We start from the raw sequence: 14,234 nt of genomic DNA, 5'->3' as shown, positions 1-14,234 counted from the left end.
TTTCTTTTACCTTACAAATGAAGAAGCACTAATTAGGCATAAGGTTCTTTTGGCGAATAGGATCAAAGTGTAAGAAAACAATTATAAAGATCTCACATGTTTATTTGTAGCTGGTTTAGAAATATGTCTTTTGTACACTTCCCTTATAATGCTGCCGTGGCTTGCATACAACTGGAGATCCGGTATGATGTCCACCCAGCGGACCCCCACAGCATCATCTCCGGCATGCAGTTTCAACATCCCTACAGTAGTTCCAGGTTCATCATGAAAGTTAAAGGCAACGGTTTCCATCCATGCGTTGTCTGTGTTCCTCCAGTCATCAACATAACCCTTATATACTTCATCTGCTTGACTAAAAAATGTATTGAACCTTTGGAGCACTGCACTTTTTTCATCTGAAACAAAGTAACCATTCGTAAAAAACTTATCATAGAAGAGAATATTAAAGTATTGTAAACTCTGTTATACATATACAGAATATCAATTTATTAGTAAAATTTACCATTGGTCATGGCAAAGGAGTTCAAAGCCTCTTCTTGAAATTCTCTGAGAGCAGCAGTAGCCACCTTTTCTCCTGGATCGACCATGCCACCAGGTAAAGCCCACTCTCCTGAATCACGTCTTCGGATTGCAACAAACTGCAGAATTGGCCTGAAGTATTTGAAAAAACATTATTTTCCCTTTCTACAGGGTGTTAGGTATATGAGCCGACACTAATCCATGTTAACATGGGCATATAAATGGTATGGTGAAGTCAGAAAATTGATAGCTTCATTTTAATTATTTTAATTTTCATACAAATCGGATTTTATAAAATTTATTTTGTATGATAATTAAAAAAATTAAAACGATGATATCAAATTTCTGACTTCACCATACCATTTATATGCCCATGTTAACATGTGCTAGTGTCGGCTCATATACCCATTTACCAAACACTCTGTATAGGAATTCATAGGCACATGGATACACTTTATTCATTTCACTTACTTATTAGATGAATCAGTTTCTATATCCCCACTGGCCATCCTCTTCCATCTTGTTACAATGGGGTCTGCGGCATGGTTGGGGCCCCATCGTCCAAGCACACCTCGGCCTACTATGCCAGTTCTTCCAATCGGGTTTTGTGGATACCCATCAACAATTTTGTATTCACCCATATGGCTTGATCTGTCAACATTACCATCCAGTTTATTCCAAAGGGGTTTAAAATTGGGTCCTAAAATATGATAACAAAATCTTAAATAAAATCAAACAAATAAAATTTTATTAATACTAGAACTAGTCAAGAGACTTACCAATTTCAGGGTCAGCCCATGGCCTTCCCTGTATATCTGGAGAGGTGTAATTCACCGGTCGGTACGCTTCGTACTCGGTAGACCAACTTACTTTATCATCAGGTACTGAAAATCTCTCTACTGAGGAACGTGGATAAATTCTACTGCGACTGTTAATATGCGTAGACATCATGGCACAGTTATTGTTAAAAACGTTTAACAATGCAATACACAGAAAATTTCGCTTCATTGATATTTATTTTGATTTGTAAAAATACCCTCCACACTCATTTATTTTGATTGGAAGGAAAGTGTTGTTGAGGCACCGCACAATCGATTCTGATTTTAATCGATTAACTGACTTTGTCGGTTGCCAATCTGAAGTCAAGAGAGCGTTGTTTGTAAGTTTAGTTGGCATGCTATTAAAAGCGTTTCATTTTGCTGATTGCTTCTAATTATGTGCCGTCCAGTGTAACTTAAAACATTCCAAAATACGGTATTAGATTTAGACTTTTTTATATAAACGATTTTTCTAGTCGATAATTTGTATCGAATTATAACATCGAGTCAATACTGATTGGCCATGCCTTTTTTTCAAGGTTTTTTTGTCACACTAGTGACAGCTGACAGCAGTAACTTTTTAATCTAAATTATACGGCTCACGCAATTTGTGTTTAGCCACGAGTTGATGGTAAGTTGAGGAAATCGATTACCTGTATTCCCGTTGTCCTCATTGATGGAATGAATCAAAGGTTTTTTCAAAACATCAGAAACAGTGTAGTATTCTTAAAAGTATGTATTCCATAACTTTGTTCTGTAACGCATTTTTTACATTTATAACCTACTTTCTTCTGCGCGTAGTTTTTCTGGCTGGCGGTTTTTTAAATACTTCATCATCGTCTTTTTCTTGAACGTCGTCATCATCTGCAAGCATCACAAGACATTCATTTAGTATGTGTGTAGTAATAAAATTATTAACATTTTTAAGACTTACAATAACTGAAAAACATACCCGATTCATCAGAATCATTTGAAACAACTTTCTTTGCTCTTGTCACTTTGCGACTTGATTTCCTTACGGACTGCGGTGTGCCGATGTTGTTAGGAGGTTCATTCTGTAAAAAATATTAGATACAATCATCTTATTGTATTCCATGACTCATAGACAAACGCATAATCATAGTGTTGCTATAGGTCAAGCACTTAACTCACTCAGTGCCCGAGGTTTGGGAGCGGTACGGGAGGATAGAAGCCTAATGTGAAATGCACCGGCATTGATTTCGAGTACTACACCGTTGCTCAAGTTGTTAGAGTAGGCGCACATCGTTGATTTTTAGTTGGCCGATAGTTGTGCCCGATTTTAAATTGTATAAAGAATCGGCCAAATCGAATCGGCGTAGTGTGCGCACTCCCATACATGCCCATGCTGATCAACTGCCCGACTAAACTATCGGACGGCGAAAAATCGATGGTCTGCGCATAGGCTTCGACTTTCGCGACATTGCTACATTGGCCTACGCAACAGATAGTAAGCCCTATGTGAAATGGTACAGGCATTGATTTCGAGTACAACACAGTTGCATAAGGTAAGGGTTCTTACACACGAACAGCAATTTGCTGTCGACGCATGTAACTGCAGTCGACGTCAGAAGGCGACGGCTAGCTGTCGACATGCTGCCGACGTGCTGTCGACGCGTTCGCGGCTGCCGCCGACAGGTGGCGACAGCTAGCCGCCTCCGCCATTTTGAAGGTCAACTGTCAGTAGTCCAGGAGCTTACACGCACACCTAATGAGTTCCGAACAGATTCGGAATTGCTAAAAAATTAGTGCTGTCAAAAACAATGAAATAATATGGAACTCGAATTTAGAAGGCTACCATAATAAAACATTACAAAATAGAGCATGGGCTTCGGTGTGTGTAGTCTCGTTCTCTATTCAATAACATTTCTTAAACCCACAATGACCGGTTCTTTCTCTTTCGTCGACGACGACGGAGTAAAAGCAACAACAGTGTTTCTTCAGTGAAATTCATTTTCAACTGGCTCCTGTACAAAGACGTACGCCGACACGGTCGTCGCAGCAAGCTGTCGACACGTCGACGGCAGACGTCGACGTATCGACAGCTTGCTGCGGGCACGTCGACGGCTAGCTGCCGACAAGTGACGGCGACTGCTGTCGCTTTTGCTGTCGTCAATGTGCTGCTCGTGTGTAAGAGCTCTAAGCAATCGCCGACATACCTCATCAGGACTGGAGTCCGACCGGCGCCGGTTGCGGCGTGGCGCGGGGCGGCGGCGCGGCGTGGGCGGCGGCCGCGCGCCCTCCGCGCCCACCCGCGCGTCCCCGCTGCCGCCGCCCTCCGCGTCTTCCCCGTCGCGGACGGCGAAACACTCCTCTATCTTGTCGCCTAGCTCCGTCACTAAGGTCTTTCGGAAAACAAGAGAGTCATTAGCAATATGAATAGCACCAATGCCTTCAAAGAATGTAGTTATAAGCAAAGTGCTATTTGATAAGGAGTGTAGTAGTATATTGATGATACATTATTTATTATTATTTGCAGTTCAAAGAGTCACCTCCTAGGCATATTCCCATGCAGGAGGATATGCCAGTTTCTATAAAAAAATATTAATTAGAACCCCTCTATGGTCATAAATTAAAAGCTGAACTACATGTAATAGAAATGTAATGGAACACAAAAAGTTCGTTATCAAACATACGATGCCTTTTCAAATCGTTACCTACCTTGATTTCATTCCGAGCCATCTTGGAAGTGTTGTTCATGAGCGCAGTAAAAGAGTCCATGACTCCCGAGCAGTGCAGCTTGTCTTTATAACAGTCCAAGTTCTCGATGAGCTTGCGTAACGACCGCTCATTGTAGCTGAACAAAGACAGGCAGTAGGCGAGGTCGCGCCACTGCCGCTCTTCGGTGGATAGCTTGAATCTCTGACACAGTTTTTCGACTAGTGCTTCCATTTGACGATCTTTTTGGATTAGGGATGTAATGTATCTGCAAAAATAGTTAATGTTTAGAGTTTGTACATATTAGGCACATACTATAATTAAATCCTTATTTGAAAACCCAATATAACAATAATAATTCAAGATAAAAAAGGTTAAGCCACCTTTTTTATCTTACCCAGATTGACTATAACAAAAAGGAAACTTACTTCATAATAACCCTATATTGTTCTTCAGGCACGTTCAGCTCGGGATCGCTCAACCTCGATATGATATCGGGCATGACGTTATACAGGGCGTTGCCCTTTTGCGACAGTTGCTTGAAGAACAGCTTCGTCATGCTGGCCACTCGAGGGTCTTTGTCTGCGCAGCAGAGCGCCATGTCTGCGATCTGACCTTTCACACGGACCATTTCGTGGAGAACCAGGAAAGAGAGCATCTTTACTGCGCATTGGCGGACTTCTAATTCTTCGTCGCTCAAACTGAGGAAGAATGAATGTTGATGATATTATAGCAGCCGGGCTAGGATGCGCGCCGTGATATACTTTATCGAAGTCAAAATGTATGAGCAATATCGATAAAATGGCGTGATAACGCTTATCGCGGCGCGCATCCTAGTCTTACAGGACTGAATATTTACCGGACCAACAGAAACATCCAGACAAAGTTTAAATTACTCACATGTGATAAATGTGGTGCGTCCAAGGTTGAGTAAGATTGGGGAAACGCAGGGTGAGATCGGCAAAGGCAATGGTGAGGTTGGTTCTGAGCGAAACATTCTTGGACCGTTTCAGCACGGTCACCATCAGCTGCAATCCTTCTTCACACATTGAGCTCGAGACCAGCATGAACCTGAGCAAACAGTGTTTGTTTTAATTTTACTTATTATTTTTTTAAACCTTAAACCTTATTTTATTTGGAAAAACAGCAGTGATATGATAAAAAAAATTCGAGGAAACTAAGTTTATCAAATCATGATACCAACGAGGCACGAACCTCACCTCTGTAGGTTACATACTCATACATTTTGTTTATACTACAGTAAGTAGACGCGAACGCCGCCGTTAGCCATGTGGTTCTACCAAAGTAGAATAAGATCACCCCCAATCTTTTCGTGGATGTCCTGAGACGCGAAGAGAAGGAAGGAGAAGTACTATACTCGTAGCAAATTCTCATTTTTAGTTGTTTTTGGACCTTAAGACAAGGGGATAAGGTGGGAACTATATTCCCACTTACCTGGTATACGTGAGCGCAGCTGCGGCCTGCAGCGCGGGCGGACACCGCGCCGGGTTGGCCAGCAACCAGCGGAGCAGCGGCGCGTATCTTGCCAATGCCGTGCCTGTACCCACGATGTCTCGCTCGCACACACCGCGCACGTACTCCGCGTCGGCGTCGTCCGCTACTGCGCCTTCTAGGCCGGTCTCTTCTTCTGTCATTGTTGTGTTGGCCTTTGAAATAAATACAAGTTCCGCATCATGAAGAAGTAATACAATTCTACAAATATGAGTTTCCTACATGATATTCTCGCTATACAGCGGACGGGTGGGACGGCAACGCAACGGTGACCGGACGACGACGTGACGTGGATTTCGCATTGGTGGCGTGGTAGCGGCGTTTACACCGACCCGACCCCCTATACCAAAGTATACTTTATGTATTATTAGCGCAACGGCGCTATCTTCAAAATAAATTAGTACACGTCATAGCGCCAGGGTTGCGTCGTCGTCACGCCGCTTTGTGATGAAAGCTAAAGAAAGATGTACAAATTCTAGACAACTCTTAAGATTTTAGAATGAGCTTGAAAATGATGGAATGGAATACACAGTGAAACTCACCGAAGGTCCTTTGTTTGATGCGACACTGTTAGTCCGTTGACCGCGAGAAGAAGCGCTGGCGTTGCTAACGTTCATGAGCGTTTGTCGCCGCAAGTCGTCGATCCTTCCGCGCCGAGCCGGAGTCGCAAATGCCGCCCCAGTTTTCTTTTTACGTTTTTCTTCCACTTTGCGCTCTTCACGAACCTGTGTTTAAAGATCTATTAGAGTTGTTTCAAATAGGTACAACGAGATTAATGATTTACTTTATTAAAATAACATACCTGATTACGCCTGCGAAGTTCACTATACACATTGATATCAAGATAAATCAGTTGCTGCAACGCGACGTGTCCCAAAACAAACACGAAACGCGTAACCAGCTCTGTGGGGAAAGTAGCTTCCTCCTCGTTTTCTGCATCTTTCACCATATTCTCCTCTATCCTCTTGTACATTTCGGCGAGTATCTTGGCGCATATTGTTTCAGGGGTGTCACAGACAGCGTAGATTAGGTCGATGGTGTTGGCGGCGAAAGCGACGAATTTGTTCAGCTTCGAAAATGTTTCTAATAGGCTGTCAAATATGGATGTGAACATGGAGTGATCGGCGGGGTATCGCTGATTCTTCTTTGCTAGAGACAGAAGTAATTGTGCGCTCAAGTTGCGCGAATTGTAGTCGGCAGTGAGACCGTGGGACTGTATCACTTCGAGGTTGGCGAGTGCGACGGACGGCTTCGCCTTGGCTATCATCACGAGGATCGATAGCGCGGCGTAGCTGTCCATGTCGGTTGTCCCGTCAATCTTCTTCAGAAACATTTCCCAAAACACCTAAAAAGTTACCGCAAAAATGTATACAGGGTTATCAACACAGTTTTTCACACATTTTCACATTGTTTTGTAAAATTCGAGCTTCACAAAAATAGGTGGATGCGGCTTTTAATCAAATATGAAAAGGTATGTATGGCCTCTTTGATCTCCATTAATGGTGGCTTTAAATAAAAGATACATAAGTTAGGGATCTCCGAGTGGCGACCACTGGCCGGAAGAAGATCTGGTGAATGTCGCGAGAAGTACCTGGATGCGGGCCGGTCGTTAAAATTGTGGAAATCCTTGGGGAAGGACTTGTTCCACCAGTGGACATCATTGGACTGAAACGAACGAAGTTACGGATGCAAAACCAAACATTTAGCTTGAAATGAAGCTCAAATAAAACATCGCAGCATCGTCGTACAGGAAAGTGAAACTTTCTTTCTTTTCTCATGGCGCTCATTATAGCTACATCACATCATATACAGGATGTTAGGTAAATGGGTATATGAGCCGACACTAGCCCATGTTAACATGGTCATATAAATGGTATGGTGAAGTCAGAAATTTGATATCATCATTTTAATTTTTTTAATTTTCATACAAAATAAATTTTATAAAATCCGATTTGTATGAAAATTAAATAATTAAAATGAAGATATCAATTTTCTGACTTCACCATACCATTTATATGACCATGTTAACATGGGCTAGTGTCGGCTCATATACCCATTTACCTAACACCCTGTATAGAATCCATTATTGGCTGTAAGAACAAAAATACCTGTTTGTATTATTATTATAAAGAGCTGTGGTTTTCTGAATAAAGAAAAATAAAAAATAAATAAATCACCAGTTACCTGTATAATGGCGGGCGTGATGTCTCCCCGCTCTACCCACTGGCCCACAAGGTGATCGAGCGCCAGCGCGCTGCCGCGGTCGACGTGCTCGGCGAGCGCGACCAGCTTCTTGGCGATGGCGAATGCTCGCGCTCGCTCCGCCTTGTGTTCGCTCTCGAGGTACATCTCGCGGTACGCACGTTCGACTGCTTCTCGCTTATCCTAGTAATGATCATGTATTTCAGTCAAGATCTAATTATCTGCGATATTTAAAGGTGCATAATATTTGAGCTTTCCTGATGTCTTTTTGTAATAATGTAAGTAATTGTTTTGAAATGCCAATAAATAAAAGTATTTGAGTGCTGGTAACAAATTATGGATACTTCTTGTTTTTTTTATGTAGCATTAAAGTGTAGGCTTACCTGATCAGGTGACCACACAAGCAGTAACATATTGGCAACGCCCACTTTTGCCGACTCAATATTGAAGTGATGCGCGGTCGTAAAGAAGTCTATGGCCTCGCTGACGTCACCGGCTTGCTTCGACATCAACAAGGAATTGATTAGAGGCACAGCCTCTGAGACCATTCGACTAAAGTGGACAGATTCTTGCAAAAATGCCACTATGCTCTCTTTCTCTTCAAATCGCTTAAATAAAGCGAGTTCGTTCTCACATTGCTGTGTAAGGGATATTGATTGCCTCCTATCTGGTATTATGAAGATATTTTTGAGTAATCCAACAAAATATTCGACCTGAAAACATGCGCTTATTAAGGTTAGTTGTACGTACAAAAAATATCACATATTTTGTGTAAAAATAATATTACCTGGTCACTTTTTTCCATATCGCATCTCAAGAGTCTGGCATCTGGATATTGCCTTTCAGTGTGCTTCACAATCAAATATGCCTTGAAATAGTCTTTCTCCCGCAAATGCCTTCTGATTGCTTCATACAAATTATCTAAAGACGCCTGCGAAAGTTCTGGTTCGTCTTGTGTCAGTATATCCATATTTTTATTGATTGAGTCAACAACATCTTTTTCTATTTTCTCCCATTTCTTTACTAACGCTGGGTCCGGCCCAGGATTCAGTTTCTTATGTAAGTCATCCAGTATTTTTTGTTCAGTTGCCAATTGTTCTTCGAGCAGCTCTAGCTTTAGTTGCGCGGAAAATGGATTCGATTCAAGGAACACCTAAAATCCATAAAAATAAAAATATTGTGAAATAATTACATGCAGTTATTAAGCCACATAAAAAACACAGCTGAGGGTTTCTTTAACTGATTAATGGTTAAAAAAAAAGTTTTTCAGTGTACTGAGCTTTATTTTACCAATGCAACTCCATCTTTACCTTTAGCAGTTGAATGGCAGCTTTCCTGACAAGTGCTGCCTTGTCCCGCAGGCGGCCGATAGCGCGCTCCAGCACTGTGCGTTGCCTGGTCACCGGGACACAGTTTTCTCTCTGCAGCCTCGACCAGAATTGGAGAACCTGTTTATGGTTGGCACTGTTTATTTATTATTTCATGATTGAGGTGTCTGTCAAAGACATAATATGTATAAACAAAATGCCACTCATTTAAGGCCGCCTTGCCTAGTGGATTGCGAACCAGATACTATGCCAGAGCTCACGGGTCCGTGGATTGGATGCGAGGATTGATCAATGTGGAAATAGCAGTGGACGTCTTTTACATAAAAACGAACGACGAAAATTTAAGCTCTTGTTCGACCCTAGTACAAGCTTCACTTATGTACAAATACAAAAATCTTTATAGTAAATCATAGGTGAAATGGTGACTTGTTACAGTAGGTAGTATCACTATTCCGCTCAATTTATAGCCACGATAGCCGAACGGTGAAGAGGTCGGAGTGGCCGACTCGAGATCCGAGGAACGCGGGTTCGAATCCCACCGCTCTCGACTATTGTGGTGAGCCCACTCGGAACACAAGCCTATTTAGCTTACCACGAGGGGCTAATGGGACTATTAGTAATTTGGGCAATACAAATTGCTAATAATCTTTAAAAAAATAATTTAATACTAGATGGCGCTGTACAAAATCTACGTGCCACAAGTGCAGTACCTTGTGGCGCACGTAGGCGGACAGGTCGTGCATATGCTCGTAGAGGTCGTCGAGGAAGTCGTCCCGCTGCGCGCGCAGCTCGTCCGCCAGTCCCTCGCCGCGAAGCTCCACGCTCAGAGCCTCGCACATCATGCCGAGTACACTGATGCGCAGCGTGTACGACTGGAACATACACAACAGGCTTAGAGTGAATAAAAACTGATGATGATGAAACAAACTACGTCTAAAGGGCCTACACTAAAACTTGCGCATGTATTAATGCACACAGCGTGCGCTAGCCCACCATTTCGCTTATAGAAACTTGTCACACGCATGCACTGCTCATACTATGTTTCGATACTGAGACGCGTTTGGGCGCCCGTGCGAGCGTTAAAAGCTACGGGTTTTCTAAGCGCCGTCGCATGTACCGCGACACCAGTGGCGTATCTATACCATCCGAGGCCCATGGCAAATTCTGTGCATGGGGCCCTTGGCGTATCTAGGGTTATTTTTCAGGGGGGTCCCACGGCGGACTTCGCGAGGGGGAGGGGATTGATTAGGATCTTGGGTTGGGGCACTTCAATACTCAATGCAAGTGTAGGATGCACATGCAATACTCCACCTGTGGTAATAGGAATTCTTTTACTACACTTACTGACTTACTGAAATGATGATCTAATAATTCAATAAAATTAATGTTGACTAGGAATAAAACTGACCTCATCACTTTCTAAATAAGGTTGTATGGTGGCAATAGCTCCGGTCATTTCCTTAGGTAGCTCCTTTGTAAGTTCCACCAGAAAGGTACCACAGTTCCTTGCAGCTCCCTGCTCTGTGCCAGCCCCAGCATTTTCATCTCCTGAGGATGCTAAAGCTTCTGCTATTTCTCGGACCTAAGTCAATAAATAATAATGTTTAATAATGGTAAAGATTGTAAAGATATTTTAAGAAGGGTTTATTATTACAGGATATTCACCATTTGTGGTCCAAAGGTACCAAGGCCAAATTCTTTGTGGAGTTGAACTACTCCAGCACATATAGGTAGCACTGCATGCTCCATCATTTGTAGAACCTAAAATAAAATATAACAAATATCTTTTCATTTTGGATGAAATCTTAAACTTTTCATTCATACTGATGATTACTGATACATACCTGAGCCAATTTTATAAGGCATGAGGTACCATGGTTGTATTTCTTGATCAAAACACCAAGTACTTGGAATACTGTTTCTCTTATAGCTTTGTTCTTTATTATTTGCTCTTCTAGTGCTTTGTAACAGGGTTCAGCCACCATGCTGAAATGAAATTATTAGTAAGTCAAAAGGAAATTCTGTAACATAATTTGTAACTCACTTACACAGTGGCGGATTAACGTATAAGCACTACAAGCACGTGCTTGGGGCCCCTGTTCTCCAGGGGCCTCCATCCTCTGCTGGCGTTTCATTTCATACCTACATTTTATCGAGATCTAGCCTATGTTACTCGTGAGTAATGTAGCTTTCAAATGGTGAAAGAATTTTTAAAAACGGTCCAGTAGTTTTTGAGCCTATTCATTACAACCAAACAAACAAAGTTTTCCTCTTTATAATATTAGTGTAGATAAAGTAAAGTGCGTTTTCCCAAATATATAATATAAAAAAAGAAAGAAAGAAAGAAACATTTATTACGATGAACATCATTTAGGCCTCAGCCTCGAGTTTAGCGGGCAGCGGAGCGGGAGCGGGGCGGGCAACGCAGACCCGTTCTCGAAACAAGCGGGCAGCTCGCGCGGCGCTTTAGCGGCGAAGTGTTGTGTTCGGGGTTGTGTTGTCGAGATATTTGTTTTTATTCGCAAACGAAATGTCTGAACAACGGCGACAATTTTATTTCGATTCAAATTTATTCCTAACGCTCGATTTATTGAGGGCAAAAGAAGGAGTGCGCTGCCCGCTCGTTGCCCGCTCCCGCGCCGCTGTTTTCGAGAACCGGTCTATTTGATTTTACGCATAAGATCCTGCCGCTCCCGCGCCGCCGCCGCTCCCGCCCCGCTGCCCGCTAAACTTGAGACCTTATACATGACAGAGAATGTATACAGAAAAAAAGACAGAAATGGCACGTAAATATTACAAGGAAATAAAAAGTGAACTGAGCAGTGCTATCCTGTCGCAACAGCGATGCCCATCGCAATGGGACTCCACTCAGCATATGCCGTGGCCCACGGTGGGGAAGGCCACGACGCTGGTTTTCAGTGAGCCCCATGCCGAGTGGAAGTCACGGACGCTAACCTAAACTGCATATCAACAAGGCCGTTTAAATATAAATACAGTGTGAGTCACGTTAAAGTGTACATATGAAAATAGATGAAACTAGACCTACTTTTATCGACAAAAAATAGGTCAAAAATTTTTTGAGATTTTTTTAAATTTTTTTATAGATTTTTTTTTTACTTCCAATTACTTATTGTAAAGAAAACGTAATAACTTTTAAACTAAGAGGTATATCCTGATAAAATAAAAACAGTAATAATGCTAAATAACAGGCAATACTAAAAAAATACATAAAATACACAAAAAAGGCCAACAAATAATAAAAAATGATACTTTTTGAAAAAAATCTGCTTTTAAATTCGTGTTTTTTTGGTTATTTGATAAATTTCTCAAAAATGCCCCTATAACCGATGGTTTTTATTACTTTGTATTATTTTCTATCGTATTACCTTCGTAAAACCAAAAATCGCATGTCTCTATCCCTATCACAACGTTTGCAATGATCGTTTGAACTAAGCCTCTCCGGGCGCGCCATTCAACGCTTCGTTAACAACGAAACTGAAAATGGCTCTAGATTTGTAATTTTGATAAAGACAAGTTAGATTTCAAATAAAAACAAAAGATTTCGAAGTAAAATAAGTATTTTAGTTAAAATTAAAATTGTCTCTACCTGTAGCGGAGAATAATGTTGTGGCAGGCCTTTGTTCAAACGATCATAGCAAATGTTGTGATAGGATAATAATTGTGTATTTATATGTGTATATATTTATAAATGTATATATTAAAATAAACATGCGATGTGAAAAAAGAAGAGAAACAAAAGAAGTGTGCTAGTGTAAGACTATCATTGTGGTTGCGTTTAGAATCTTTCACAGCTTAATGATTACTAACTGCTCTGCTGAACGATCCTTCTCAAAACTAAAAAGGTTAAAAAACCCGCAAAGAACAAAAATCCGTCCAGACAAGCTTAATTCTTTAGCATTAATGTGTATTGAGGCAGACATACTTCGTCAGATAAATTTCGACGATGTAATCTCGGAGTTTGCTCTGATTAAGGCAAGCAAAATAATGTTTTGAGTTTTAAATTTTACCTACTACACTTCCTATTTTGATGAACTTTCATTTTATACTTTCTACCTTCCATTCCATTCCTTCCATTTCCATTTAAGCAATAGAGGGCCTACACAGGCTCTGTGCTTAAGGCCTCGGATACTCTTAATCCGCCACTGCACTTACATAACTTGATGTGACTTCAATACTTACGAAACAAAATTGTCTTCAGCTAGAGGGGGATCCCAGAGTCGTGACAGGGGTTGCTGAAGTACCAAGTGCAGTGTCACCAGTGCAGCTTGCTTGTCAGATTCAGTACAACCACAGAATTCCTCATCATCAGTAGCTTTCTTACCTTTCTTCCCTAGTGTGAGTTTTGTAGAGTTCTGGAATTTAAAAATAAGTTATTTATTGTGCCCTGCCAGTTAGATTAGAATTAGAAATAACTTTCAAGATCTCAAGACCAGTCTTAAGTTCAGATTACTTACATCTGCTGCTAACTTTATATCTTTGGTTTTCATTATCTGACTGAATAGATACATAATCATTTTGACAATATTGAGATTCTTCACACGGACTTCTGGATCAATTTCTTGATCTTGAAATATAAGTTCCAGGTGGTTACAGAGATTCTTGGCGGCTCTCACAATGTGATCAAACCCTTTAAAATTATAATGATTGATTAGTAATGGATTCTTGTAAATGTAATGGTTTATTCATAATTATTTCTATATACCTTTATTTATAACGTTCCATTCAAGTTTATTTCCATGAACAATTATGGAGAAGTATGTATCAAAATGCTCCAGAATATACTCCACACCCTCGGTGTTATATGCTCTGGCAGCATCTGGAATATTTGGACACAATCAAGTTAGTGAAACTGTTGTAGTTGAAGGTTTATATGTAATGAATGTTATTCAAATGGTTACCTTGCAGTTTGGATAGTAGAACCCTTGGTTGAACTACATCTTCAACATGATACTGCCCAGCATGAGATTCCAACAATTCATCCTTTTGTAAAGGTATGGCAAATTCAAAGTGACTCATGATGGAGTAACCATCTAAACTTATAATCAAGGTTTAATTCTGTATTTGTTTATTGTTCAAATAAACTAAAACACCAAAAATCAAGCAAGCGCAATTTCAAAACAAAACGATTTTTTGAAATTTCAAATTTGACATTTGCTTT

At 41.0% G+C, this 14,234-nt stretch overlaps 2 protein-coding genes and 1 long non-coding RNA gene across 3 annotated transcripts; all 3 read right to left on the bottom strand.

The window, feature by feature from the left end:
* Positions 1–81: 81 nt before the first annotated feature.
* Positions 82–1,623, bottom strand: LOC135075578 (ADP-ribose pyrophosphatase, mitochondrial). The gene is made up of 4 exons (XM_063969998.1): positions 1,299–1,623; positions 991–1,219; positions 503–651; positions 82–395 (listed from the first exon to the last, which is right to left on the bottom strand). The coding sequence occupies exons 1-4, from the start codon at positions 1,525–1,527 to the stop codon at positions 82–84; spliced, it is 921 nt and encodes a 306-aa protein (XP_063826068.1). The 5' UTR covers positions 1,528–1,623.
* A 427-nt stretch (positions 1,624–2,050) lies between these two features.
* Positions 2,051–3,601, bottom strand: LOC135075193 (uncharacterized). The gene is made up of 3 exons (XR_010257980.1): positions 3,515–3,601; positions 2,290–2,392; positions 2,051–2,201 (listed from the first exon to the last, which is right to left on the bottom strand). It is a non-coding gene; the product is annotated as an uncharacterized LOC135075193 (long non-coding RNA).
* LOC135075435 (condensin complex subunit 1) lies at positions 3,602–14,194 on the bottom strand (the record flags this gene model as incomplete). The annotated part of the gene is made up of 19 exons (XM_063969876.1): positions 13,975–14,194; positions 13,779–13,892; positions 13,531–13,703; positions 13,256–13,428; positions 10,900–11,041; positions 10,721–10,816; positions 10,464–10,637; positions 9,766–9,927; positions 9,038–9,175; positions 8,515–8,880; positions 8,111–8,440; positions 7,710–7,910; positions 6,328–6,870; positions 6,068–6,250; positions 5,469–5,680; positions 4,914–5,084; positions 4,442–4,714; positions 4,017–4,281; positions 3,602–3,700 (listed from the first exon to the last, which is right to left on the bottom strand). Coding segments are annotated over exons 1-19 (3,933 nt in total), but the record flags the coding sequence as incomplete, so codon positions are not given.
* Between the last annotated feature and the right edge of the window lie 40 nt (positions 14,195–14,234).

This window comes from Ostrinia nubilalis, chromosome 10 (genome assembly GCF_963855985.1).
Source record: "Ostrinia nubilalis chromosome 10, ilOstNubi1.1, whole genome shotgun sequence".
Taxonomy (NCBI): domain Eukaryota; kingdom Metazoa; phylum Arthropoda; class Insecta; order Lepidoptera; family Crambidae; genus Ostrinia; species Ostrinia nubilalis.
This window is presented reverse-complemented; position numbering and strand designations above follow the sequence as displayed.